Source organism: Manis javanica, chromosome 4 (genome assembly GCF_040802235.1).
Source record: "Manis javanica isolate MJ-LG chromosome 4, MJ_LKY, whole genome shotgun sequence".
Classification (NCBI taxonomy): domain Eukaryota; kingdom Metazoa; phylum Chordata; class Mammalia; order Pholidota; family Manidae; genus Manis; species Manis javanica.
The window spans coordinates 146,580,772-146,606,841 of record NC_133159.1 but is presented as its reverse complement, the minus strand read 5'-3'; the positions used below and the strand labels follow the sequence as shown (position 1 = coordinate 146,606,841).

General features: G+C 32.2%; 1 protein-coding gene across 2 annotated transcripts in view; it reads left to right on the top strand.

Moving 5' to 3' along the window:
* The window catches only part of BRIP1 (BRCA1 interacting DNA helicase 1), a 185,545-nt gene extending 160,758 nt beyond the window's left edge, over positions 1-24,787 (top strand). For both annotated transcript variants that reach the window (XM_037004066.2, XM_073235313.1), the window contains 4 exons: positions 5,479-5,591; positions 19,886-19,968; positions 22,192-22,509; positions 23,858-24,787. In XM_037004066.2, the coding sequence (XP_036859961.1) occupies positions 5,479-5,591; positions 19,886-19,968; positions 22,192-22,509; positions 23,858-24,633 (1,290 nt within the window). In that variant the 3' untranslated portion in view covers positions 24,634-24,787. The remainder of the gene's footprint in view (positions 1-5,478; positions 5,592-19,885; positions 19,969-22,191; positions 22,510-23,857) is intronic.
* Positions 24,788-26,070: the final 1,283 nt, after the last annotated feature.

Sequence of the window (26,070 nt, the reverse complement as noted above, 5' to 3'; positions counted from 1 at the left end):
ATTTTAAATTTGTCTAGATCATCACTGACTACTGTCACATGCTTTGATTCTTTCACACCAATGTCTTGTGTATGTATGAAGTTATTTTGCTGTAATTGATGTGTTTCATTGCTTCTATTGATCTCTTAAGATTTACTAATTCTTCCTATTTCAATCTGCTATTAAATGTATCCAGTGAATTTTTATTAAAGTTACTGTATATTTTAGCTATAGAATTTCCATTTGAATCTTTTTTTATAGTTTCAGCTTCTCTGTTGAGACTTCCTAAAGTTCATTCATTAAACCATGTTTTTAAGTTTATATAACTATATGTATAACAGCTACTTTAAAGTGCTAATTCTAACAGCTGGGTCCTTTCTAGCCCTTTTCTGTTGACTGCCTTTTCTCCCTTTGATTATGGATTACATTTCTCTGGTCATTTTTATTGTGTAGTGGACATTGCAGATGGTACATTATAGAGGTTCTGGATTCTGTTATAATTCTCTGAAGAATATTGACTTGTTTTTTTGTAGGCAGTTCAGTTCATAACTGATCATCTTGACTTTGTATAGGCATGATTTGAAAATTTTTTAGGAAAGTTTTGAGAAAAGCTCAAAGTATACAATCTTTAAACTGTTTCTCCTCTGGTTCTCATCAGGTCTGTTTGAAGTCTTTTGGGGGGCTGGTTTAAAATTGGCATTGCTCTAAATTGTGGTCCTTATTCCTAACATGACACCACGCCATGTGTGTGTTTTACTTGATTTTTATTTAAAAATATGTATCTTGGCTAGTTCCCTGATAAAACATAAAAATATATTTATTTTCACTTAATAATCCAATATTTAGTTCAGAATAATTATAATATATTTAATTGACCCACTTGATGGACATTTAGGTTGTTTCTTATTTTTCTTCAATAAAAACAAAAATGCAATGAATATCTTTATACATATTATGTATCTCTACCTGTGGGAATATAGAAACACATTTGGTAAATATTTAGCAATATTCTACAAATAAAAACAATGGGGTTGTTAATTTGCATTTCTTGATTCACTGGTAAAATGAATCTTTTTGTATGGGTTACCAGCCACTTATCATTCATCTTTGATGACTTATTTTCACATAGACATTACTGACTTTCCTCTTCGGCAGTTTATATTTTGTTATTGATTGTGTATGAGCTCATTGTATATTAAATGACAGAACTTTTTCTCCAGTTTTTCATTTGTCTCTCAATGCTATTTGTGGTACTTAGGAGACAGGAAAGATTTTTAATTAGGAGGTGAGAGGTCCAGTTTTTCAAGATCGGATCAAGGCCAGTAGAAAGTTTACTACGGTATGGACCTCTTTTTTTTCCTCCAGTTCTTTTTAGGTATAATTGACAAATAAAACTTGTATATATTTAAGGTATGAAATGTGATGACTTAGTGTGCATTTAAATTGTAAAATTACAATAAGATTAATTTACACATCTGTCACCTCATGTACTTACCATTTTTTGAGTGCTACCATCTCACTTTTGAGTGAGAACACTTAAGGTCTACAGTCTTAGCAAATTTCAAGTATATAATATACTGTTACTGAGTATAGTTACCATGCTGTACATTTGATTCCCAGAATTTATTTAACTTATAACTGAAAAGTTTTACTCCCAATTCACATTTTCCCATTTTCTCTAACCCACAACTGCTTACTCTCAGGTTCATTGAGTTTGACTTTTTTTAGATTCCACATCTAAGTGAGAGTATGGCTGTATTTCTCTCTATGCCTGGCTTATTTCACTCCGCATGTCTTCCAGCTTCATCCATGTTGTTGCAGGATCTCCTGCCTTTTGTGGCTGAATAATATTCCATTTTGTGAGAACATTAAATTTTCTTTATTCATTTGTCAATGAACACTTAGATTGTTAGCATATATTAGCTATGTGAATGAACAATGCTGCCGTGAACATGGAGGTTCACATACCTCTTCTAGATAATTATTTCATTGCTTTTGGATATATACCCAAAAGTAGGATTGCTGGATTATGTGGTAGCTCTATTTTTACTTCTTTGAGGAACCTCTGTATTGTTCTCTATAATGGCTTTGCCAACTTACATTCCCACCGACAGTGTACAAGCGTTATCTTTACACCCTTGCCAATATTTGTTATCTCTTATCTTTTTAATAGTAGCCATCCTGATAGGTGTGAAGTGGTATCTCATTGTGGTTTTAATTTGCATTTCCCTAATGATTAGTGATGTTGAACACCTTTTCATATACCCATTGGCCATTTGTATGCCTTCTTTTGAAAAACTCAAGTTTTCTGCTCATTTTTAATCAGGTTATTAAGGACTTTTTCATTATTAATTGTATGAGCTCGTCATATATTTTGGATATAAACCTCTTTTCAGATAAAAGGCTTGCTAATATTTTCTCCTGTTATATAGGTTTTTTTTTTCATTTTGTCGATTATTTCTTTTGCTGTGCAGAAGCTTTTTAGTTTGATGTAATCCAACTTAATTTTGCTTTGGTGACAGGTCCAAAAAAAAATCATTACCAAAACTGAAGCCAAAGAGCTTTCCTGTTTTCTTACACTTGTCTTATAGTATCAGGTGATACATTTAAATCTCTACTCCATTTTGAGTTGATTTTTATGTGTTAGATAAGGATCCAGTTTCATTTTGTTGCTCATGGATATCCAGTTTTCCTACCACTATTTCTTAAAGACACTATCCTTTTCCCATTGTGTATTCTTTATGCCCTTGTTGAGGATTAGTTAACCATATATGCATGTGTTCATTTCTGGACTCCATTCTATTCCATTGGCCTGTGTGTCTTATTTTATACCAGTACCATACTGTTTGATTACTAAAGTTTTATAATATAGTTTGAAATCAGGAAGTGTGTTGCCTCTAGCTTTGTTCTTTCTCAGTATTGCTTTGTTATTCGGGGTCTTCTGTGGCTCCATATAAGTTTTAGGATTTTTTTTCTATTTTGGTTTTAAAAAATGCCATTTGGATTTTGACAGGGATTGAATGAATCTGTAGGTCACTTTGGATAGTAAGAACATTTTAACAATACTAATTCTAATCCATAAACACAGGATATTTCCATTTATTTGTGTTTTTTTCAATTTCTTTCATCAAAGTTTTCCAGTTTTCAGTGTAAAGATCTTTCACCTCCTTAATTAAATTGATTCCAAAGTATGTTATGCTTTCTGATACTATTATAAATGGGACTATTTTCCTGATTTCTTTTTTCTTTTTTTGATAGTTTATTGTTAATGTATGGAAACACGACTGATTTTTCTATGTTGATTTTGTATCCTACAAGTTAACTAAATTCATTTATTAATCCTAACAGTTTTTTGGCAGAGTGTTTAGGGTTTTTTGCATATAAAATCACATCATCTATAAATAATGTTTAACTTGTACTTTTCTGATTTGGATGCCTTTTATCTCTCTTTCTTTATTTGCCTAGTTAGTTGCTCTGCCTAGGACTCTCAGTACTTTGTTGAATAGAAGTGGTGGGATTATGGGCACTTTATTTTATTCCTGATTTTAGAGGAAAAGCTTTCAGCTTTTGACCATTGAGTATGATGTTATCTGTGGATTTGTCTATATGGCTTTTATTACATTGAGATAAATTCCTTCCATACCTAATTTGTTGAGAGTTTGTATCATAAAAGATGTTGAATTTTGTCAAATGCTTTTTCTGCCTCTATTGAGATGATCATATGATTTTTTATCCTTCATTCTGTTAATATGGTATATCACATTTATTGATTTGTATATGTTGAACTAACCCTTTATTCCAGGGTTAAATTCCATTTGATCATTGTATATGATCTTTTCAATATGCTATGGAACTCAGTTTGCTGGTATTTTGTTGAGCATTTTTACAACTGTATTACAGATATTGGCCTATAACTGTCTCTTTTCTTAGTGTCATTATCTGCCTTTGGTACAAGAGTAGTGCTGGCCTTTTAAAATGAGTTTGGAAGTTTTCCTTCCTCTTCAATATTTTGGAAGCATTTTAGAAGGATTAGTGTTACTTCTTCCTTAAATGGTAGAATTCACCAACAAAGCCATCTGGTCTTGGAATTTTCTTTTTCAGAAGTTTTGGTTACTGACTCAGTCTCCTTACTTGTTACAAGATATTCACATTTTCTATTTCTTCATGAATCAGTCTTGGTAAGTTGTATGTTTCGAGGAACTTATACATTTGTTTTGAGTTATCCAGTTTGTGTCTAATTGTACATTGTAATCTCATATGACCCTTTGTATTTCTGTAGTATCAATTATAATCTACTCTTATAATTTTGAGTCCTTTTTTGCTTAGTTAGCAAAAAGTTTATCAGATTTGTTTATCTTTTTAAAAAACCAATTCTTAGTTTCATTGATCTTTTCTATTGTTTTTTGGTCTCTATTTCATTTATTTCTGCTCTCATTTTGTTGGTTCTTTCCTTCTGTTAGCTTTGAAATTAGTTTATTCTTTTTCTCATTTCTTCAGGTATAAAGTTAGGTTGTTCATTTGAGATTCTTTTTCTTGACAGAGGTGTTTATTCCTATAAACATCTCTCTTGGAACTGCTTTTCCTGCATCCCATAGTTTTGGTTTGTTTTATTTCCGTTTTCTTTTGTACTTAGATTTTGAGTTCTTTTGAGTTCTCTTTTGGTTTCTTCTTTAACCCATTGGTGGTTCACATATGTATTGTTTAATTTCCATATATTTGTGAATATCCCAATTTTCTTCATGTTAATTGATTTCTAATTTCATGCTGTTGTGGTTGGAAAGGATTGATGTTATTTCAATCTTCCTAAATTTCTTAAGATTTATTTTGGGCCCAATGTATAATCTATCCTGGAAGATATTCCATGTGTACTTGAGAAGAATGTGTATTTTGTTGCTGTAGTTTTGAGCCAAATCATAGCTGTAAGTACACTAAATATGAGTGGTCTAAACATCTCAAAAAGCAGAGATTATCAGATTGGATAACCATAAAACAATGAACTACTGATACATGTTTCAGCATGAATGAATTCCAGAATCACTCTGCTAAATGGAAAAGACAGATACAAATGATTACCTACTGTACAATAACATTTACATGGATTCTAGGAAAGGTAAACAGAAAGCAGACCACTGGCTAACTGGTCAGCAGTAAAAGAGATTGACTGAAAAGGGATAGGAGGGAAATTTTGGGGGATACTGGAAATATTCTATATTATGATTGTGGTGGTGGTTACATGGCTATACATTTGTCAGAATTTCTCTACATGTATATTGGAAGTTTTTGAACTTGATAGTATGTAAATTATTTCTAAATACAGCTAATTAATAATGTATGGGAAGGTAAAGATGAATAGAAATGTTTTAAATGAACTGAAAAGTACTGAAAAACCAAACCTCTCTATTATAATAAAATGATGGAAGTTCAAAATGTTACAAGTTAATATGATTTTTTAAATGAATAATTATCCACTCTATTTTTAATGTATTTTTAAATTATTAGGTTGAACTAAAGCAACAATATAATGACCAGCATTCAAAATCGAGAGGTCTTTTACCTGGTCGTCAATGGTATGAAATTCAAGCATACAGGGCCTTAAACCAGGCCCTAGGTAGGTAAGTGGAGTGAAATGTAATATAATGTATCTGCAGTATTATCTGTGACCAGGACTATATGTAGAGCTAGTTTTGCTACTTATTCCTTATAATAAATATGATAGAATTTTATTTCACTAGAACCCTAGGAATAGGTATATTTTCATATACCTATGTGAATAGATAGATGTTACAAGTGAAAGTTGAAGAGTCAATGAAATAAATGAAACTCAAAACAGAGTTCAACATTTGCTGAAGTTTAAAGATTTGTGATTACTGGTCAAACAATGAATGTCACAGAAAGGTGCTGAGTAAATATCTGTAGAATCTCACTACCAAACAATAAAAGTTTTATCTTGTGAGCCTCAGAACCCACATCATGATTTTATGGGTAAAAAGCAAGCAATTAAAGAAGGGCTAAAAAAAATCACACACGTACGTACTAAAGAATTTATAGTAACAAGAAAATTTAATTAAAATACTCCTTTTTCTAAGGATTCTGGTCCTTTAATATTTGTGCTTTGTGGAACTAGTTATTAAATCACCATAACGATTTCATGTTGTAGGACATCAGTTCTTAATTTATAAGCAGTATAATTATTAGATTTTCTATAATATTTTATATACTCTGAAATTGTAATTAGTTTAACCATGTAATGATTTTTTCCTTGTGAGGCTGTAAGGCTTTCAGATAATACAAATAAAAGAACACCAGTTAAGAATCAAATCATGAAAATTGACCATTTGATGTATTTTCAATTCAGCCAAAAGACCCACAGTTACCACTATCTGACCTAACCAATTAGAGAACTTAGATTTTTCTCAAGTGTTTTCACTCACATTAGCCCATTTACATATAGCTGATGACATAGGAATGCAAAGCTCGATTTAACTCCCTAGAGAACTTAGATTTTTCTCAAGTGTTTTCACTCACATTAGCCCATTTACATATAGCTGATGACATAGGAATGCAAAGCTCGATTTAACTCCCAGAACCCATCACCCATGCCATTCCCTATCTTTCCAGAATGATATTCTACAGGTGCCTCTCTTCAAACAGAATGATTCAGTTCTGTGGTTCTGTTGACTTGGTTAAGCTGCTGCCCCTGTCTTTAGAAATCCCATTGGTACTTGTCATCAGGTTGCACTGCATATTGTTCTTGAAGCATTTCATTTTCTTAATCTGTATATCCCTGTTAAATGACTTGTTTTGTTTTGTTTTATTTGAATTTTAATATTCAGCAAATGGCTTCTAGGAGAGCCTGAATATATGTTTTAATTCTTGACTTTTAGTTATGCTTCAGTTCACAAAAGTAATATTCTTACCTTAGTTGGTTATTTTTTCCTTTTAATAGAAGCAATGCCTTGAATTTCAAGAAAAAATTTGAAGCAAAAGTACATATGTATCCTACTAAGTCATTTATAACTTTTTCTTCATATATTAAACATAGTGAGAGATGAAATTACTTATCTATAGTCACATAGCTACTAAATGGATCTTCACATCTTGGCCCTATGTACTTTTAAAAAGCTTAGGACTGCTTTTTCATCTTCATCCTTATACCCTACCTCTATCCACTAAAGTTCTCACTATTAAACTTAAACATCTCTCTATTACATTATTAAAGATATCATATTCTTTTATTAGTTTCTGCCTTGGCATACAAGCTTCCATACAATTCATCTGGCAAGTTTACCAATCAAAACCTAGTTGACAGTCATGTCCTCTATAAAAACTGTTTTTTACTTCTCCAAGTAGAGTTATTTACTCCTTAGGAAACCCATAACATTTTACATATTATCTTTATCATAGCATATATCTCACTGTTTTATAATAGCCTGTTTATATATATATATACACGTAGCCTGTTTATATATATGTGTGTGTATATATGTATATGTATACATATATACACACACATATATATATATATATTTATCTCCTTCCCTGAACATGTATTATACAGTTTTACATTCTTAGGAACCAACAATGTCTCAGCTTGGGGCATAGATTGCTCAATAAATTCTTGTTGAATTAGTGGAAAGTGCTAGGTTCAATGCTTTTCCCACTGTACTGTATAGCTCAGAAAGCTTCTAGAGCTTCAAAGCATACTGTTGAATTTCATAAAAAGCATGTGTTTGTAATATTGATATATAATACTGTAGTTTTAGTATTTTATTAATTAAAAATGGATAGCACAACTGTCATTATATTGGTGTTCAGGGAAACAATTTCAATAAGTAGCAACTTATTGCAAAGAAACATATTCACTTAATAATCAAGTGAATGTTTTACATCGCTTGATAAAACACAAAGTGTATGATTGACATAAAAGGTGTTTATACTCAGACCCTCTTCTTATAAGGAATAAGCCTAGAAGGTCTAAAGTTAAGCAGAAATAAATTGAGTCTAAAAAATCTTTTTTTTAAGCCCACATGGGACTGTTAGGGTATTTGAAGTAGTGCAAGTCTATGAAATGTAATTACAGCCTTTGGGAATGTACCAGATGGTTTTGTTACAACTGCACTGAGTTTCCTTGCAGGTCTGCTTTACTAAAAGTATAATCTTTGTCTCAAGTAGGCATAATTCATTTGAGCAAGGCAGTATGAAAACAATGGAAAAAGGAAAAAGGAAACCTTTTTCTCTGAACTGTTTTGTTACCTTAAATGCTTTTCTGCCATAAGACACTTTAAACATAAACCAAAGTGGAACCAAATAGAGTGGCATCCTGACTTTCCATTGATTTTCAATGCTGTTCTATAATATGGTAATATTTTCCTATCCTGACTAATATTGTGGTGTGATTCCTCAGAATCTATGATTACTCTAAAATAATACCAAAAATCATACAAAATTTAGATGTTTTAGTATATTGGGAAAATTAAACATTTATGTTAATCTTCACCCCTGATGAAAATACCATGACAGTAAAGGAATAAAAATGTCAAAGTTACAGAGTTAAAGAGTGGGAGAGGAGACAATGACAGGTGAGATGTCAACAAATTTTGAACACTGGAAAACAGATGAATGATTGGCTTAGCAGGCAAGAAAAAGTTAAAATTTACACAGTTGTGAAAGATAATATGCTCAAGATTCAGGCATGGGAAAGCTTAGGACATGGCAGCACTCTAAAGTATTAGTTTAAGTATGGTCAAATTCAAGAGGATTGGTTGTAAGTTAGTATAAGAAGTGGTAGTTAGACAGTCCTCCTCCCTACCCATGTTTACTCTCTATAGAGAGATTGAACTAAAGTCTGTATGTTCTTCAACTCCAGGTACAACTAAGGACTTATTAAAGAGAGGTTAAGAAAAGTTTACCTACTGAATGTGAGAACTCCATCCCCTTTTTCTTCTCAGCTCTGAATAGGCTGACAGTCTTATACTATACTCCAAAGCAGGAAAGTACAGTATTCTTCTCTAGGGAAATTGACTACTCCATGAGTAAAGACTCACATATAGTAACAAAATGGCCCTGTTCCTAACTGATGACCTTACTGCAAAGCCTCCCAGTCTGTAGGCTCTACCTATGTATGCAGAGCTGCCAATCAGTGTTTTAGTGCCTTACTCTTAAATAAATGCAGTCTTCAGTGGATATTCAAAGTCTGTAATGTGTAAAGTAAAACAGAGACCAAAACAATAGTAAAACATTACCAACAAAACAAAAACAGAGTGGGACAATGTGTAGAAAACAGAAGGAGTGCTATAGGACAGGGGTGGGTAAGCCTTTTCTGTGAAGAGCCAGACAATATATATTTTAGGCTTTTTGGGATACATAGAGTCTCTATCTATACTCTTCTTTGTTTTTACTTTAACCCTTTGAATATGTGAATATCATTCCTATGCTGCAGGCTGTACAAAAATAAGATATGGGCCAAATTTTCCCTGTAGGCTAAGTTTGCCAACACATGGATAGAAGAAAACTTAAATATATATACTGATATATATATATATATATATATATATATATTTAAGAAAACAGGAGCTAAATATATATATCAGTACTAACTACAAAGAGGTAAAGGTATTGTCTTCATGAAACAAGAACAGAAAAGAAGAAAAATTTCCTAGACTTGAACATGATAACAAATTTTAGAGGCAGAATCAATCTTCGAAGATAAAATTGAAATCTAAAGCCCTAATGATCAATAAACTGTAAGATGGAATAAGCCTTTCAATTTGCAAGGATCTAAAACATATGCTTCAAATATGTACTTTCTTAGGATGCTACTAGAAGATATGTTCTGTGAAGTAAGAGAAAATTCAGAAGGATAAAAATCAAGGTTGCAGGAAGCTTAGAATTCCAACCCAGAAGAGAGAAAAAGAGAATTCCCAAAAAATCAGGAGGAGAATCTCTGAGATGACAGCTGTACATTAAGCCCACAGTAGTCACTTAATTGGTTTCCAAGGATGGAGACTTTGACCATATTGAGATGAATTTTTATAGCTGTGGCAAATGTTGGGAATTAATAAATGATAGGAAACATAAAGTTAAGCAAAAAAGGAGAGAAACAGTTATTAACTCCAGAGAAGGCAAAAGATCTTGTACAAGTAATCATAGTACACCATGGAACTCATCTGCAAATAATAATCCACTAAATATTGATTTACATAAAAATTATGATAACTCTACCAGGAGAATGGAGAGGTGGTAAAGCATCAGTAATATAGATAAACAGTATCTTTTATTGGAAGAGTCAATATATAATTTTAAAGTTCAAAAACTAAGAAGATGTAGTAGTATAAACGTTATTTAGAAATATGGAGGTAAGTGACTAAATGGACTAAGATTTAAAAATAATTGAGGATTGGTAACTAGATGGGTGTGGTGTGGTAGGTAAAAGATGAGTTCTGTTTTTTATTGTAACTGTTATAATACTATTTGACTTTTAAACTATGCTTGTTTTAAACTATATTTGATTAAAACTAAAATTCACAAACCCAGTATTACCACTTTAAAAATAACCTGGAGGTTTAAAATCTAGATAATATCGAGTAAGCATACTTTGTGTATGGAGCAGCTATTTGAATACTGTGAAAAGTAAGTAGAAGCAGCCAGACTGGGGAAGAAGACTGGAATGCAAAATATTGATAACCTGATTGGAATAAATATATTAATATCAGATAAAATAGAATTGAGAGCAAAGAAAACAACTGGGGTATTAAAAAGGAAAATTACATAACGATAAAAGGGTCCATTTACCAAGAAGACATAGCAATCCTAAATGTGTATGCACCTAAAAACAGAGTTTCAAGATACATGATGCAAAAAGTGACAAATCTGAATAGAAAAATAGACAAATACACAATTATAGTTGGAGACTTCAAAATTCCTCTCTCAGTTATAGATAGAAATTGTAGACAGAAAACCAATAGTTATAGAAGTCTTGAGCAATGTTATTAATCAGCTGGACTGAATTGACATTACAGAGCACTCTATCCAACAGTAATAGAATAAATGTTCTTTTCAAATGCAAAAGGAACATTTACCAATATAGGCCATATCCCAAGTGATAAACTTAAAAAAAATTTGTTTTAAGAATTGAAATCATAGTAAGTGTGTATCCTGACCCTAATGGAGTTAAACAAACCAGAAATCAATGACAGAAAGATAACAGAAAAAATGTCTAAATACTTGGAAATTAAGAACATACTTTTTTATAGCCACTATGGAAAGCAGTATGGAGGTTTCTGAAAAAACTTAAAGTAGAAATACTATACGACTCAACAATTACACTTTGGGAATATACTCAAAGAAAACAAAATCACCAATGCAAAAAGATAGATGCACCACTGTGTTCATTGCAGCATTAGTAACAATAGCTAAAATATGGAAGCAACCTAAATGACTATCAATAGATGAATGGATAAAAAGAAAGATGTGGTACATATATACAATGGAATATTAGCCATAAGAAAGAACGAAATCTTACCATTTGCAACAACATGGATGGCCTTAGAGTGTCTATGCTAAGTAAAATAAGTCAGAGAAAGACAAATACCATATGGCTTCACTCATATGTGGAATTGAAAAAAGCAAATGAAAACAGAAATAGACTCATAAAGAACAGACTGGTGGTTGCCTGAGGGGGCAGGGTTGAGGGGATGGAGAAATAGGTGAACGGGAAAAATTAGAATGTTTGATATCTGTATCTGGGTGATGGTTGCATGAGTTTGTATACATATCAAAATTCATCAAGCTGTACACTAAGATTTCTGCACTTTATTTTATGTACCTCAATATAAAACATAATTTTAAAAAATTATAAAGGACATACTTCTAAATAATTCATAGGTAAAGCAGGAAGTCTTAGAAAAATTATAAAATATTTTGAACTAATCAAAAATGAAAATCAACATCAAAATTTGTGGGCTGTAACTATAGCATTGTTCAATGGGAAATTTATATCATTAAATGTTTATTTTGAAAAGGCAGAAACGTCTCAAATCAATCATCTAAGCTTCTACTTTAAGAATCTAGAAGAAGAAGAATAGGAAACTAAATGTAAAGCAAACAAAACAGGAACTAAATATAAATCCATCAAGTTGAAAGAAAAATGAAAAAAATCAATTAGATGTAAAAGTCAATAAAACTGATTTTTCAAAGACTATAAAATTGACAAACTTCTGGGTAAGTGACAAAAAAGGAGAGCTACAAATTATCAATATCTGCAATAAAAGAGGTGACACTTATACCCACAGATGTTAAAAGTGTAGGGAAAACTTTGTACACGTATATTCAACAACTTAGATGAAACGGGCTAATTACTAAACACCCCCAAAACACCAAAACTTAAGATGAAATAGATAACTTGAGTAATCCTCTAGTAAAGAAATTTAATTCTTAATCAAAAAACCCTCTGAAAAAAATTTCCGCCCAGTTCCCTGGAAGACCCCATTGACAAACCTTACCAAACACTTAATGAAGAAATAACACCAATTCTACATCATCTCTTCTAGAAAATAGATGAAATCCTTTCCAATTAATTTTATGAAGAAGAAAGAGGGAAGAAGGGAAGGGAGTGAGCAAAAGAAAGGAAGGAAGGAAGGGAAAGAGAGGGATGGGAGGGGAAATTACAAACCGAAATCTGTGACATAGGTGAAAATATTCTCAACAAAATATTAGCAAATTGGGTGAAATCTACAAAAATGATGGAGTTAAGGACTCTGAAAATTCTTTATCAAAATAATGAGAAAACACAAAATGGCTAGAATCAACTTTTTCAAAATTTTGTAAATAAACCACTTTACAGCATTCCAGGAAATATTTATTCATGAACATGGCTGAATCTCATTAGGAACAGTGTGCTTTGTGACATATTTAACTTGCCCAGTTTCCATTCCCTCTTTCCAAGTTCACAGTAGCTTTCATCATGGTGTAAGCCAGCAACCTTCCAACCACTAGAAGGGCTAGATTTTATTCCTGGAGAATTGTCATTATGGAACCTGTCTGGTGGTTCCCTGGAAGACCCCATTCACCAGGCTGTCTTTATTTGACCTGACTCAGAGCTAATACAGGCATTGTTAACTTCACAGCTTCCTGAGACAATGTGTAAAAATTGGGGCAAATAATAGACTAAACAGCTTAAAGTGAAAAGCTGGGAATTGAGATGTACATAGGGAGCTTTAGAAGTTCCAACATATTCCTGGGGCTTTAGTGGGTTATGCATGTGTGTAGGACAGTGCTCATGACAGGGATGTGTACACACTCGGGACTGAGCTCTCACTTCTGACTGCCCTTGAGGCTCTGCTGAAGCAGGAAGTGAAGAGTAAAGCAGAGTTGTTACTTGCCTGGCTGAGGATTGAAAGCATATCCAAAAACACATGCAAAGCCTCTTGGCGAAGAATGGGAGACATGTTGGTTCCGGATGTTTAAGGAAATCTCTGTCTAATTATTAATTGACCACTAAGCTGAATTAGCCATGGTCATACCTGACAGAATACAGACTTTCAAAAAAGTCACAAGAACAACAACAAAAATCCTTGAGAAGATGAAGAATCTCATTTCTACAGTTGCCACATTATATTATTTAAAATTACTGTTTTAAAAAAATGACACATGCAAAGACAGAAGAATGTTTATGTCCATATACAGAGTAAAAATCAATCAATAGAAAGTGTCCCTATGGAAGTCCAGACCTTGTACTTAGTATACAAAGCTATTTTAAATATGGGCAAAGTACTAAGGAATGTGTTTAAAGAACTATGGAGAACTATGAGAATGATGTCTCACCAACTAGAGAATATCAATAATGAGATAAAAATTTTTAAAAAGGACTTAATGGAAATTCTGGAGTTGAAAAGTACAATAACTAAAATAAAAAAATCATCAGAGGGTCTCAACAGCAGTTTTGAGCAGGAGGAGGAAAGAATCATTTTATGTAAAGATAGTTAATTGATATTATTCAGTCTAAGAAACAGAAACAAAAAGACTGAAGAATAATGAACATAACCTTGGGGAACTGTTGGATTCCAGCAAACATACCAATATATACATAATGGGACTCTTAGAAGGAGAGAAGAGAGAGAAAGCAACAGAAATATTATTTGAAGAAATAATGGCTAAGAACTTCCCAAAATGGATGGAAAGCATTAATCTACACATTCAAGAAAATCAGAAAACTCTAAGTAGTTTAAATTTAAAAATGTCCATATGTAGACATGTCATAATCATACTGTTGAAAGACAAAGAGAGTATCTAGATAACAGCAAGAGAAAAACAATTCATCACATAGAAGGCATTCTCAGGAATCTATACAGATTTCTCATTCAAAACCGTGGAGAGCAGAAGACAGTGGATTGATATAGTCAAATTGCTGAAACAAAAAGACTGTAAAAATCAAGTCTTTACCTAAGAAAACTATCTTTCAAAAATGAAGGAGAAAGTAAGACATTCCCACATAAACAAAAACAGAGAATTAATCTCCAGATAACTTGTCCTACAAGAAATAACTAAAGGGAATCCCTTTTCAGCTGAAATGAAAGGACACTAGGCAGTAACTCATATTTACATGAAGAAATAAGGAATATCTTTCTGTAGAGGTAATTTCATAAGTAGATATTAAAAACATATATAAATCTATTTTTATAGCTTTTTCCCTCCTGATTTTTAAAAACAACTGCATAAGACAATTTCAATCTTTGGTAATAGGAATTGTCTTGGGGGTCCCCAGTGCCACCCTCAGGTTTAGTAACTCACTAGGAACAGTGAGAGACTCAGCATAAATTGTATGCACACCTTAAGATTAATTACAGGGAAAGGATACCAAGCAAAATCAGCAAAGAGAGTAGGCTCATGGGCAAAGTATAGGGGAAACCAGGCACAAGAAGGATCACTTGTTGGAGTCTTACAGGACAGCAGTTCCCCAGCAATTAGTTGTGGTAACACCTGTGCAATACTGTCATTGATATTTGCTTGTTAAAGATTCAGCACCCAATATTTTCATCTGGGACTGGTCACACAGTCAGCATCTGCTCACACTTCCCAAGAGTCCAGACTCTCAGAAGCAAAGCAGATGTTCAGCCTTAATCATATTTGCACCAATATTTTATACACTGTGAGCCTCTCATCAGTAAGTTACCAGAACCCTCCTGAAATCTAAGTTCCTAAACACTAAGAGCTACCTTGTATGCAGCAAGCCTTTCTAAGGATAAATAATTTGGCCTTCAGTGTTAGCTCTTCTGCACAGGCATACAATCCATAAAGATGTAATTTTTGTTACAGTAATAGCACAAAGGCAAGGAGGGAAAGAACAGAATTATATAGGAACAATGTTTCTGTATACTATTGAAATTAAATTGGTATTAAATCCAACCTGATATAAGTTGGATGTTGATTAAAATCCTCAAAGTAACCACTAATAAAATAATTCAAAAGAGTAAGATGAGATATTAAACATGGTATGTAAAAACATCTATTATATAACAAGAAGGCAATAATGGAGAAATAGTGGCACAAAAAACATTTAGAAAAACAGTAATGTGGATATTTACAAAATAGCTAAGTAAATTCTACCTTATAAATAATTACATTAAATATAAATGGATGAAGCACTCCAATCAAAAGGCAGAGACTAGCAAAATGGATTTTTTTTAAAAAACAGGATCCAACTATATGCTGCTTGCTAAACTAAAAACTTTAGTTTAAAAACACAAATAGGTTGAGGGTAAATGGTTGAGGAAAAACATACCATGCAAACAGCATACCAAAGAGAGCTGGTTTGTTTGAACTAACATCAGAGGAAATAGACCTTTAAGACAAAAATTGTTACTAGAGACAGTAGCTAAATTATCATGGTAAAATTGTCAATCCATCAAGAATATGTATGTAATCGTTATAAACATAGGCAACTAACAAGAAGGCCCCGAATCATATGCAGTAAAAAATGTCAGAAGTAGACAATCAACAGTTATAGTTGGAGGTTTTAATACCCTGCTTTCAGTAATTGATAGTGCAACTAGAAAGAAAAATCAACAGAAAGTATAAGTCCTGAACAACACTCTAAACCAACAATTACAAACTAAACAGTTATCTACCGTACTCCATTCACCCTACTTCAATGGAATACACATTCTCCTCAAGTGCACATGGCACATTCTTCAGAATAGACCTTATGTTAGACTACAAAATAAGTGTCAGTAAATTTTAAATGGTTAAAATCATGGAAAATATCTTTTCTGATCACAGTGGAATAAAACAAGATATCAATAACAGAAAGAAAAATGGAAAATTCATAAATATGTGGAAATCAAATAATATTTCTTAATCAGTGGATCAAAGATGAAGTCATAAGGGAAATTAGAAAATACCTTGTGATAAATGAAAGCAAACACAGCACACCAAAATTTTGAGGGTATAGTGAAAACAGTGCTCATAGAGAAATTTATAATATAAGTGACTCTATATTTTTTTACATCTGAAATCAACCTTCTACCTTAAGGAATTAGAAAAAGAAGGGCAAGCTAAATCCAAGGCAAGCAGATCAAAAAAAAGTAATAGACATTAGAATGGAAATAAAGGAAACAGAATAGAAAGTACAGTAGAAAAAAAGGGTATGAAAAGTTGTTTCTTTGAAAACACAAAAAATTGACAACCTTTAACTAGACTGACAGAAAAAATGCTGAAGGATTCAGTTTACTAAAGTTAGGAAGAAAGAGGTGATGCTATCACCAACCTTACAGAAACATACAGCATTATAAGAGAATGTCTCGAATAAGTGTATGAGTATAAATTAGATAATTTAGATAAGATGGCCAAATTCATAAAATGACACAAGCTATGGAAGCCAACACAAGAAATAGGAGGTCCAAATAGACCTTTAACAAGTAAAGAGATGTAAGACTTAGTAATCAGAAAACTTCCCACAAAGGAAATCCTGGGAGCAAATGACTTCACTGATGAATTCTAGCAAACATTTAAAGAAAAATTAACATCAGTCTTTTACAAACTCTTACAAAAATTAGAAGACCAAAAATGTACCAACTTATTCTTTGAGGCCAGTACTGCCTGATACCAAAGCCAATCAAAGACACCACAAGAAAAGAAAATACAGAACAATATTTCTTGTGTCTATAGATACAAAGCTCCTCAGCAGAAAAGTAGGAAACTGAATCTAGAAGCTTACTAAAAGGATTATGGACAATGATCAAGTGAGATTTATCCCAGTGATGCAAGGTTGGTTCAACATCAAACCAATTTTGTTCTTTCAAATAAAATTAATCAATGTAATATACCATATTATTAGAGTAAGATACAAAAATCACATTGTTTTCAAGGTAAGACAATATCTAACACATTTTCATAAAACACTCATCAAAGTAAGAATAGAAGGGTACACCCTTAACCCTCAAGAGCATCTTAAACATATAGTTAACATCACGCTTACTGGCAAAAGACTGAAATTTTCCCTTAAGTTCAATAATAAGATAAGGATGTTCACTCTTAGCACTTCAATACTGTATTGTATTCAGTATTGATTGTATTGGAGTGTATACAGGACACTCAGGCAAGGAAAAGAAAGGAAAGATTGGGGGGAAAAAGTAAAATTGTCTTTAATTTGTAAATGACATGATATTCAAAATAGAAATCCTAATGAATCCATTAAAAAATAACTATTAGAGCTAGTGAACAAGCTCAGCAAGTTACAGGAGACATATTCACTATAAAAAGTCTATTGCATTTTTATACACTAGGAATGAACAATCAAAAATTAAATTAAGAAAATCCATTTGCAATAGCATAAAAAAATAAGATACTTAGGAATGACTAACAAAAAAATGCAAGGCTTGTACACTGAAAGCTGCAAAACATTGAAAGAAATGTCTAAGTAAATGGAAGAATTCTGTGATGATGGATTGAAAGACTTACTGTTAAGATGGCAAAACTCATATTGATCTACAAAGACAGTGCAAGCCCAACCAAAATCCTGACTGGATTTCTTGAGAAGGTGATCCTAAAATTCATGTGGAATTTGAAAGAAACCCAGAATAGCCATAAAAATCTTATTGGAGAACTGACAATTCTTTGAATTTTACTGCAAAGCTATAAAAGTCCAGAAACACTCCTACATTTACAGTGAATTGATTTCTGATAAAATTGCTAAGACAGTTCAATGGGGGAAAGAGTAATCTTTTTAACAAATGGTGCTAGGATAACTGGATATCTGCATGCAAAAGAATAAAGTTAGACTCCTACCTCACATCATATACAAGTTAACTGAGAATAGACAGAAGACTAACAAGATGTAAATCTTCCTGACCTTGGATTAGGCTATGGTTTCTTAAATTAACATCAGAAGCACAAGCAACAACAAAAAATTATATAGTTGGAGCTAGAAACTTAAAAAACTTTTGTTCTTCAAAGGACATCATTAAGAAATGGAAAAGAATTGACACATTGGAGAAAAGATTTGCCAATCATGTATCTGATAAGGATCTAGTATCCAGAATATATAAAGAATTCTTAACAATTGAATAATAAAAGGGTAAATAATGCAATTTTTAAGTGAATCAATAATTTGAATAGACTTTTCTCCAAAAACGATACACAAGTGGCCACTATGCACATGAAAAGATGCTCACCATTAGTCATTAAGGAAATACAGTTCAAAATCACAGTAAAATGTCACTTTACACCTCCTCAGGTACATATAATAAAAAGACTGACAATAACGAGTGTTGGAAGTCCAAAATAGGCAAATCTATAGAGACAGAAAGTAGATCAGTAGCTGGCAAGGGTTAAGGGGAATGAAAATGTTCTGCAGTAGATAGTGGTATAGTTTGCAAAATCTTGTTAGATGTACTAAAAACTACTGAATTGTATACTTAAAATTTCTTAAAATTTTTTCTTAAAAATTTTTCAAATAAAAATATTTTTTAGCAAACTGAATCCAATCTATAAAAAGAATAATGCACCATGACCATGTGTGGTTATACTACAAATAAAAACCTTCCTCAGTTTTTTAAGTTTGCCAGTGTATAATCCACCATACTAACAGTCTAACAAAAACTACCTGATCATATCAACTGGTGCAAAGAAAAAAAATTTAAACATTCACTAATGATAAAAACGTTAAACTAGAATATATGTCAGTCTACATAAATCTACAACAAATAAAATATTTAGGTAAAAAATAGTCTGTGGCTCAAGTATCAAGTGATTTCACTTATCTGTGGAGTATAAGAACAAAGAAAAAACTGAAGGAACAAAACAGCAGCAGACCCACAGAACCCAAGAATGGACTAACAGTTACCAAAGGGAAAGGGACTGGGGAGGGTGGGTGGGAAGGAGGGATAAGGGGGGAAATGGGGCATTACGATTAGCGCACACAATGTACCGGTGGGGAGGGGACACGGGGAAGTCAGTATATACAGAGAAGACAAGTAATGATTCTATAGCATCTTACTGTGCGGATGGACAGTGACTGTAATGGGGTATGTGGGGGGGACTTGATAATGGGAGTCTAGTAACCATAATGTTCAAGTAATTGTACATTAATGATATCAAAATTTAAAAAAAATTTTTTTAAAGTCTGTGGCTAAGGAAAGTTTTGGAAAATATTTTGTATAATATTCTTGACCTTCAAACTAGAATACATATAACACTTTTGAATACAAGTTATCAGTAGTTGCAAAAGGAGGGAATTTTTTATACCTATTTGGTACATTGTATTGAACAGTTTCTGTAACCCTTGCTTATAATAGCAGTATTGATTAAAGGAATATATAACTGACACATAGATTTTTCTGTTTTTTGTCTGTCTCACTAGAAATTTGGTTTTTGTTTTCAAAGTTATATTATCTCCTTTTTTTTTTATTAGGTGTATTAGACACAGAAATGATTGGGGAGCTCTTATTCTAGTGGATGATCGCTTCAGGAGTAACCCAAGTCGATATATATCCGGTAAGATCCTCAGCTGGACTTACAGTAAGAATTGGTAACAATTTTTGCTATTTAATGACTTCTACCTTTAAAGACAAGGAATTGGACAGAGATTTTGAATTAATAGCTCAAACGTGGAAACTTAATTTTGACTGGAAATCTAGCCTTTTAATGCTTATGTGTTGACAAAAAGATCTTTATAGAGGAGAAGAATCTGGTTAGTTACCCACATAATATTAATCAGTTAGGATCCTTTGATTTCATAGAATGTGGGATTTGATTTAGTAAAATAGTAATAAATCATTTAGCATTGTCAGGGAAAAAGCTATCCCACAGAAATGAAGTTTCCAATACTGTTTTTATATTTAGGCACACAAGCACATCTCTTTTGGCTGCTTAGGATTCTTTATTCTTTCATTCTGGTTGGGGTTTGTTTGTTGTGTTTGTTTGTTTGTTTGTTTGTTTGGAAATTCTTAAGTTGTTATACAGTTTATATTAGAGCTAATATTTTCTAAAGAAAAAAAGCACTCCTGCATACTGCATGATCAAGTAGACAGTCATTTTTCCCCTACGGAAATGAACAAATATTATATGCCCGTAGTTTTTACTCAGCTGTAACCCAGTCCCTTTAGAGTCAGTACCAGGAATCCATCTGTCATTAAAGAACTGTTGGAAGTACTTGAATCTTTATTGTTAACTTTAAGCTAAAAAGTCCAGGCCATACTGTAATGGAGATGCTAAATTTTAAATTTGTTTCCAATTAGGTGTCTACGGGTATAGACTCTACTTTTTCCATTTCAGAGCCTAATATACTATATTTGTTTTGATATTAAAACATATCCACCTGGATTAAATGCTGCTTTATTAGTCTCCTTCCCTTTCCATGTACAAGCGGTTGCACTTAAGACATAACTAAAAGCAAAATGTTAAGTGCTTATGTTTAGTCAGCAGGCGGAGCTCAGACTCTTCCAAGTTTTCAGAAGCAAAAACTGACATTTTTACATTGGAAAGTCTGTCAGTTACAGAAAGGTCAAGATGAAAGCAGTAACTATAATACTGAAATTTTTCAGTTTTGGAAATTTTCATTTATTTGGCATATTTATTTCCCCCAAGCAAACAAAAATAAAGAACTTTAAAATAAATGCTTATTTAAAATGCATTACCTTATTTTAAAATCTAGAATTTAAATTTTTACCTCATAGTTCAGATTTGTTGAGAAATTTTTGAAATAATTTCATTATTTCTGTATGTTTTTTACACAATTTTTTCTGTAATTCATAAAGTGTAAAAATCTTTTCCAATTTAGGCAAAATAATAGCTCTACTACATACAAATTCCTTTTAATGACTTCTGTGTTTAAACACAATTTGTATTTAAATAATATATTCTTTAAATAAAGAAACAAACTAAAAGAATGCATTTGAAGTGAAAGTACAGTAGTTTAGGTTGCTTGAAACACTGTCACCTTTCTCTGAATTTAAAATACCATAGTGACTTTTTAAACTGCTCCAAAAGATGATGACAGTTTTAGTAACATTTATTTCTAAAAGTTCAAAAATACCATTTTGAATTTCATTCCGAAGTGACTCATACTACTGAACACCTTATACTCTTGTTATGGTCATTTTTATGCAGTTTTCATTTTTCACAGGTTAAGTCTTGTCCCTTACAACTTGTTTATATATTTGTATATTAAAAAATAACTACATAATAAATATTCAGACAGGACATGATTTGCCCATAAAACTGTTACTCCTTTCCCCCTCTGAATAGTTTAATATATATATTTGGAATTGGGGGAGAAGCAGAACCAAAAAATATGACACTGAAGTCTTACATGTATTTTTGCAAAAGGAGTCCAAAAAAGCTGGAATGGAAGATTATGTTGTTTACAACTTCAAGTTTCCCTAATATTAAAAGATAGTTTTTGTTGGGAATAATAATAAAGTTAAATTTGCCTTATTCCCCTATTATTCTAAACTCATGAATAATACATTTCCCTCTCCCCCCTCTACTCCCACTGCATCTTCCCTCCTTCTAGTTGACAATCACTGCATATAAAGAGAAATGCTACTGATAACATGGGCATATTGTACATATGAAGATAAAAAGGTAGGAAAATCTGTAAATCTGTATACTCTAAATTCAAGGTAGATCCTTCATTAGAAAAAATGTTTTTTCTTAATACATAATATCTTAGTAACTAAATAACCAGTTTCTTCCCTGGGTTACATTTTTCCTTAGGACTTTCTAAGTGGATACGGCAGCAGATTCAGCACCATTCCTTTGAAAGTGCAATGGAGTCCTTAGCTGAATTTTCCAAAAAGCACCAAAAAGACATTGATGCATCCAAAGAGGACAGAAAGCCTGTACAAGACAGTGAGACAACACTTGAAGTGACCTGTTTGAAGGACAAAACTTACTTAGTGAAAACAAGTCAGCTACCACCAGAAAATCCTAAGGAAGGCGAAACAAAAATGTGTGTGCAAGAACTACATGCCCCTAAAACAATAACTAAAAGTTCATCTACACCAAGCGACATCATCTCCAGAAAAAAGAAAAGTATGAAAAGTTCTTCCCATTTACATTTGATAGAAAAGTCTTTCATTATATTTAGTGAAATGATATTTATTATGCTGAAGATTAACTTCCTTAAATATGTTGGTTTGTAATAGATGTTATTGTAAAATAATGAAATGGTATGATGTATTGGAATGGGACAGTTGTCACGCAACTGGGCATATGTTCTGGTTTTCCACTAACAAGCTTTGCCCCTAACTTTCTGACCATGAGCAAGTCACTTGACTTTTTTGAGTTGTACCAGAAAAAGTAATATCTCTCCCTCCAGGTGGGTTGTAAAGATCTAATAAGATGATAAATCTCACAGCATTGTAAAGTACTATACAGACGGTTGATGTTTTTCTAAAGGCTATATTAAAAGTTGGTCTAATTTATAGATACTTCTCTTCCATGAATTTCTTTAGGGAAGTGAGAGTCATTTAAATGATAAAGAACATTATTTTAAAATATATTAGAATATAATGGTCTGTGTCAGGGATTGGCAAACTGATTCGGCCTGCTGTTTGTTTTTGTAAATAAAGTTTAATAGAACACAATTACTCCCATTCATTTACATGTATAGCAGAGTTGAGAAGTTGTGTATGTATTACCCTAGAACAGCATAATTGAATATTCTCAACAGATACAGTATGACCCAACAAAGCCTAAAATATTTACTATCTGGTGTGTTACAGAAAAAGTTTGCCAAACTGTGGCCTATATCATTAGATATCATTTTAATTGTTTTAATTAATATATGATTGTAGATTAATGTATCAATTTTCAAATGTTTGCTTTGTATCATATGCTTCTATCCTAAATAAATGTCATAGTGAATTCAAGGCCATTATACTGATAATCAAGAAACCTCTGTTCTGGGTCCAATTACTAACTGAAAATTAGAGTTTTATAACTCTAAGCAAGTAATTTAGTCTCTGTGGTTGTCAGTTTCCATAAAGGAAGTAGTCTAGGTCAGTTTTTCTTCATCATTCAGTAGTGGATTTTCAAGGCAAATTTTTATAGCCTATTCCTTCCTTTACTCAGCCCTCTTCTTCCTCTTCCTTTTTTAACCTTCCTTTTCTCATTCACTGAGGTCCCTGATGTGGAATTTGATAGTTTACCAGACAACATTGTAACTTATGCTAAGTAATCACTGGAGACTAAGATTCCTTTCAGAGTTAATAATTTTGTGCTTTATAATACTCTAAGATAGAAGTCCTTGTACTACTAATTGTAGGCTCTAAGTGATGTATCCTATATAGTTATTGAGTATTTCTAACAAAAAATTATTTTAATATAATAATTATGTTAAGAGCAGAAAGTTAACATTCTTAAATTTTTGTATTGATAGATGATCCGGTATTATTGGAGGAGTCTGCCCAGGCAATGAAAGCAGAAAAAATTGTGATTTCCAGATCTATAAGCCCAACCTTCAATAAACAGACAAAGAGAGCTAACTGGCCTAGCTCTAATTCTTTAGGAGAGTACCCTACTGGTGACATTCTGAATGCCACACCTATGTTCAGGTCATCAGAGGACTGTGCCTCTAGTTCTTCCACTTTAGAAACAGACAAGGGATTTAAATCTATTTTGCCATTCACTGACGAATGTGAGTCCTCATCTGTGACAAAAAACACATCATGCCTTCAATCAGAAACTTTCATTCCATCAATAAAGATTGATGCTACTCTTCTTAAAAAAAATCAATCCAAACAGCTGCTTGGCTGTGAAGAAGCCCTGGATCCAGACATCGAATTGTCTCTAGTAAGTGAAGAGGCTGAACTTTCCACTCCAAATAGAGATTTTGAAACAGAAGCAGAAGATGAATCTATCTATTTTACACCTGAACTTTATGATCCTGAGGATACAAATGAAGAAAAAAATGAGCTGGTTGGAACTGATAGAGATAATAGATCAGCTAATAATTCAGATTGCATTTTAGCTGAAGATCTTGAAATGAGAATTATGAAGGGAGCAGATTCAGTCGGAGAAATGAAAACTGAGAATTGTACAGACACAGAGTTGAATAGACTCATGCATATTACAGAAAATAAAATTGATGACATTGGTGATAATAATGTAAAAACAACACATGTAAGTGAATTGGAACTCAGAAAAATGTGTTAAACAGATACAAAGAACTCTAACAGTTTCCTTCCAAAAATAAAGGTGTATTTTCTGGTGTACTTCAAGCTATAAAAATATGTTGTCATGTTTATTTTAAACTGTACGATAAATGATAACATATACTGAATAAGTAGTAAAGGTTTTTAATTTGAAATGCATTTTTCACTTTAATTCATTAGAGTTTTTTTAAAGTCTGTGTTCAGAAATGTAAGTTTTATTTGCTATTGAGTTTTGATAGTGACTCATACAAAGTATTCTCCAAAAAGTCATCCTTGGCTAAATGCAGTTTAAAACTGATCAACCTAAAAGATACATAGTTTCCTAGGCACACTAAATTTCACATAAATATTTGTATTTTGTAGTTCCCTTAACGTTTGTTTTCATATTGACACACAAACATTCGTAATAGTCGAATCCGTCACACCTCAGTCATGTTTCACTACAGATTTGACCTCAAATTGGTATGAAATTTTTTTAGAAATCAAAATTTTCTTCACAGTTTATTCTTGCCTACTTATAAAAGGTAATTAAGAATTAAGAAAGCTGCATATATTTTTAATTGAAATTGTTTTACCTTTATTTTGCAATAAACCAAAATAAAGCATGTTTTTAGCAAATCATGTAAAGTTACAAAATGCCAAATTAAGGACTCCAAATTTTCATTTCTAATACTTAGTTTCATCACTGTTGTGAAAAGAAGTGTCATGATCCTAGGCTCTAATTATGTAAATGTTAAGGTAGAAAACTTCATATATAAGTTTGAGAAGGAAACTCAAACTTGGAACTGTAGCCAAAGAAGTGTTCCTTTATAGCTCAGTAAGACTTTTTATAAATTTTGACTCTGTTTATGTTTTTGTGAATGAAGCTGTGCTTATGATCAAAAATGATTATGAAAGATGTTCTTCTCTGACATCATTCCAAAAATACATTTACTGATCTTCTATATTCAATGGACATTTAGGCTTCTTGTGATTTGTATTGAAATTTTATGAGCTGCTGAAGTTGTTGATGTGTTTTATTACTTTCATGTTAGAATTCCCAGCAATCAAGTATCTTTTATATTCATTTGGATAAATGAATTATTATATATGCACATGTTTACTTTTATTTTTACAGTGTTTAGATTGAATACAGCTTGTTTCTATAGCATTGGCTATTACAATTCGAAGCATGATTCAAAGAAATTTAAGTTATTTACCAAAGAATTCATGTATCAGTTGGGATGTATTAGATCCCACCTAGTATTATATATTTTTCATAGTGGATTCGTGAATAAAGTGTTACCAACACTAGATGATAAGGTAATTTCTAAATTGTTTTGAAAGGTTAAAATCATTTCTCTGGTATTGTTCTTAATCCACAAGTACGTGTTACGGGGAAGTAGATTACCAAATGGAAGAAAAGATGTGGGTTCTATTCCATGCTTTGCCACTCATT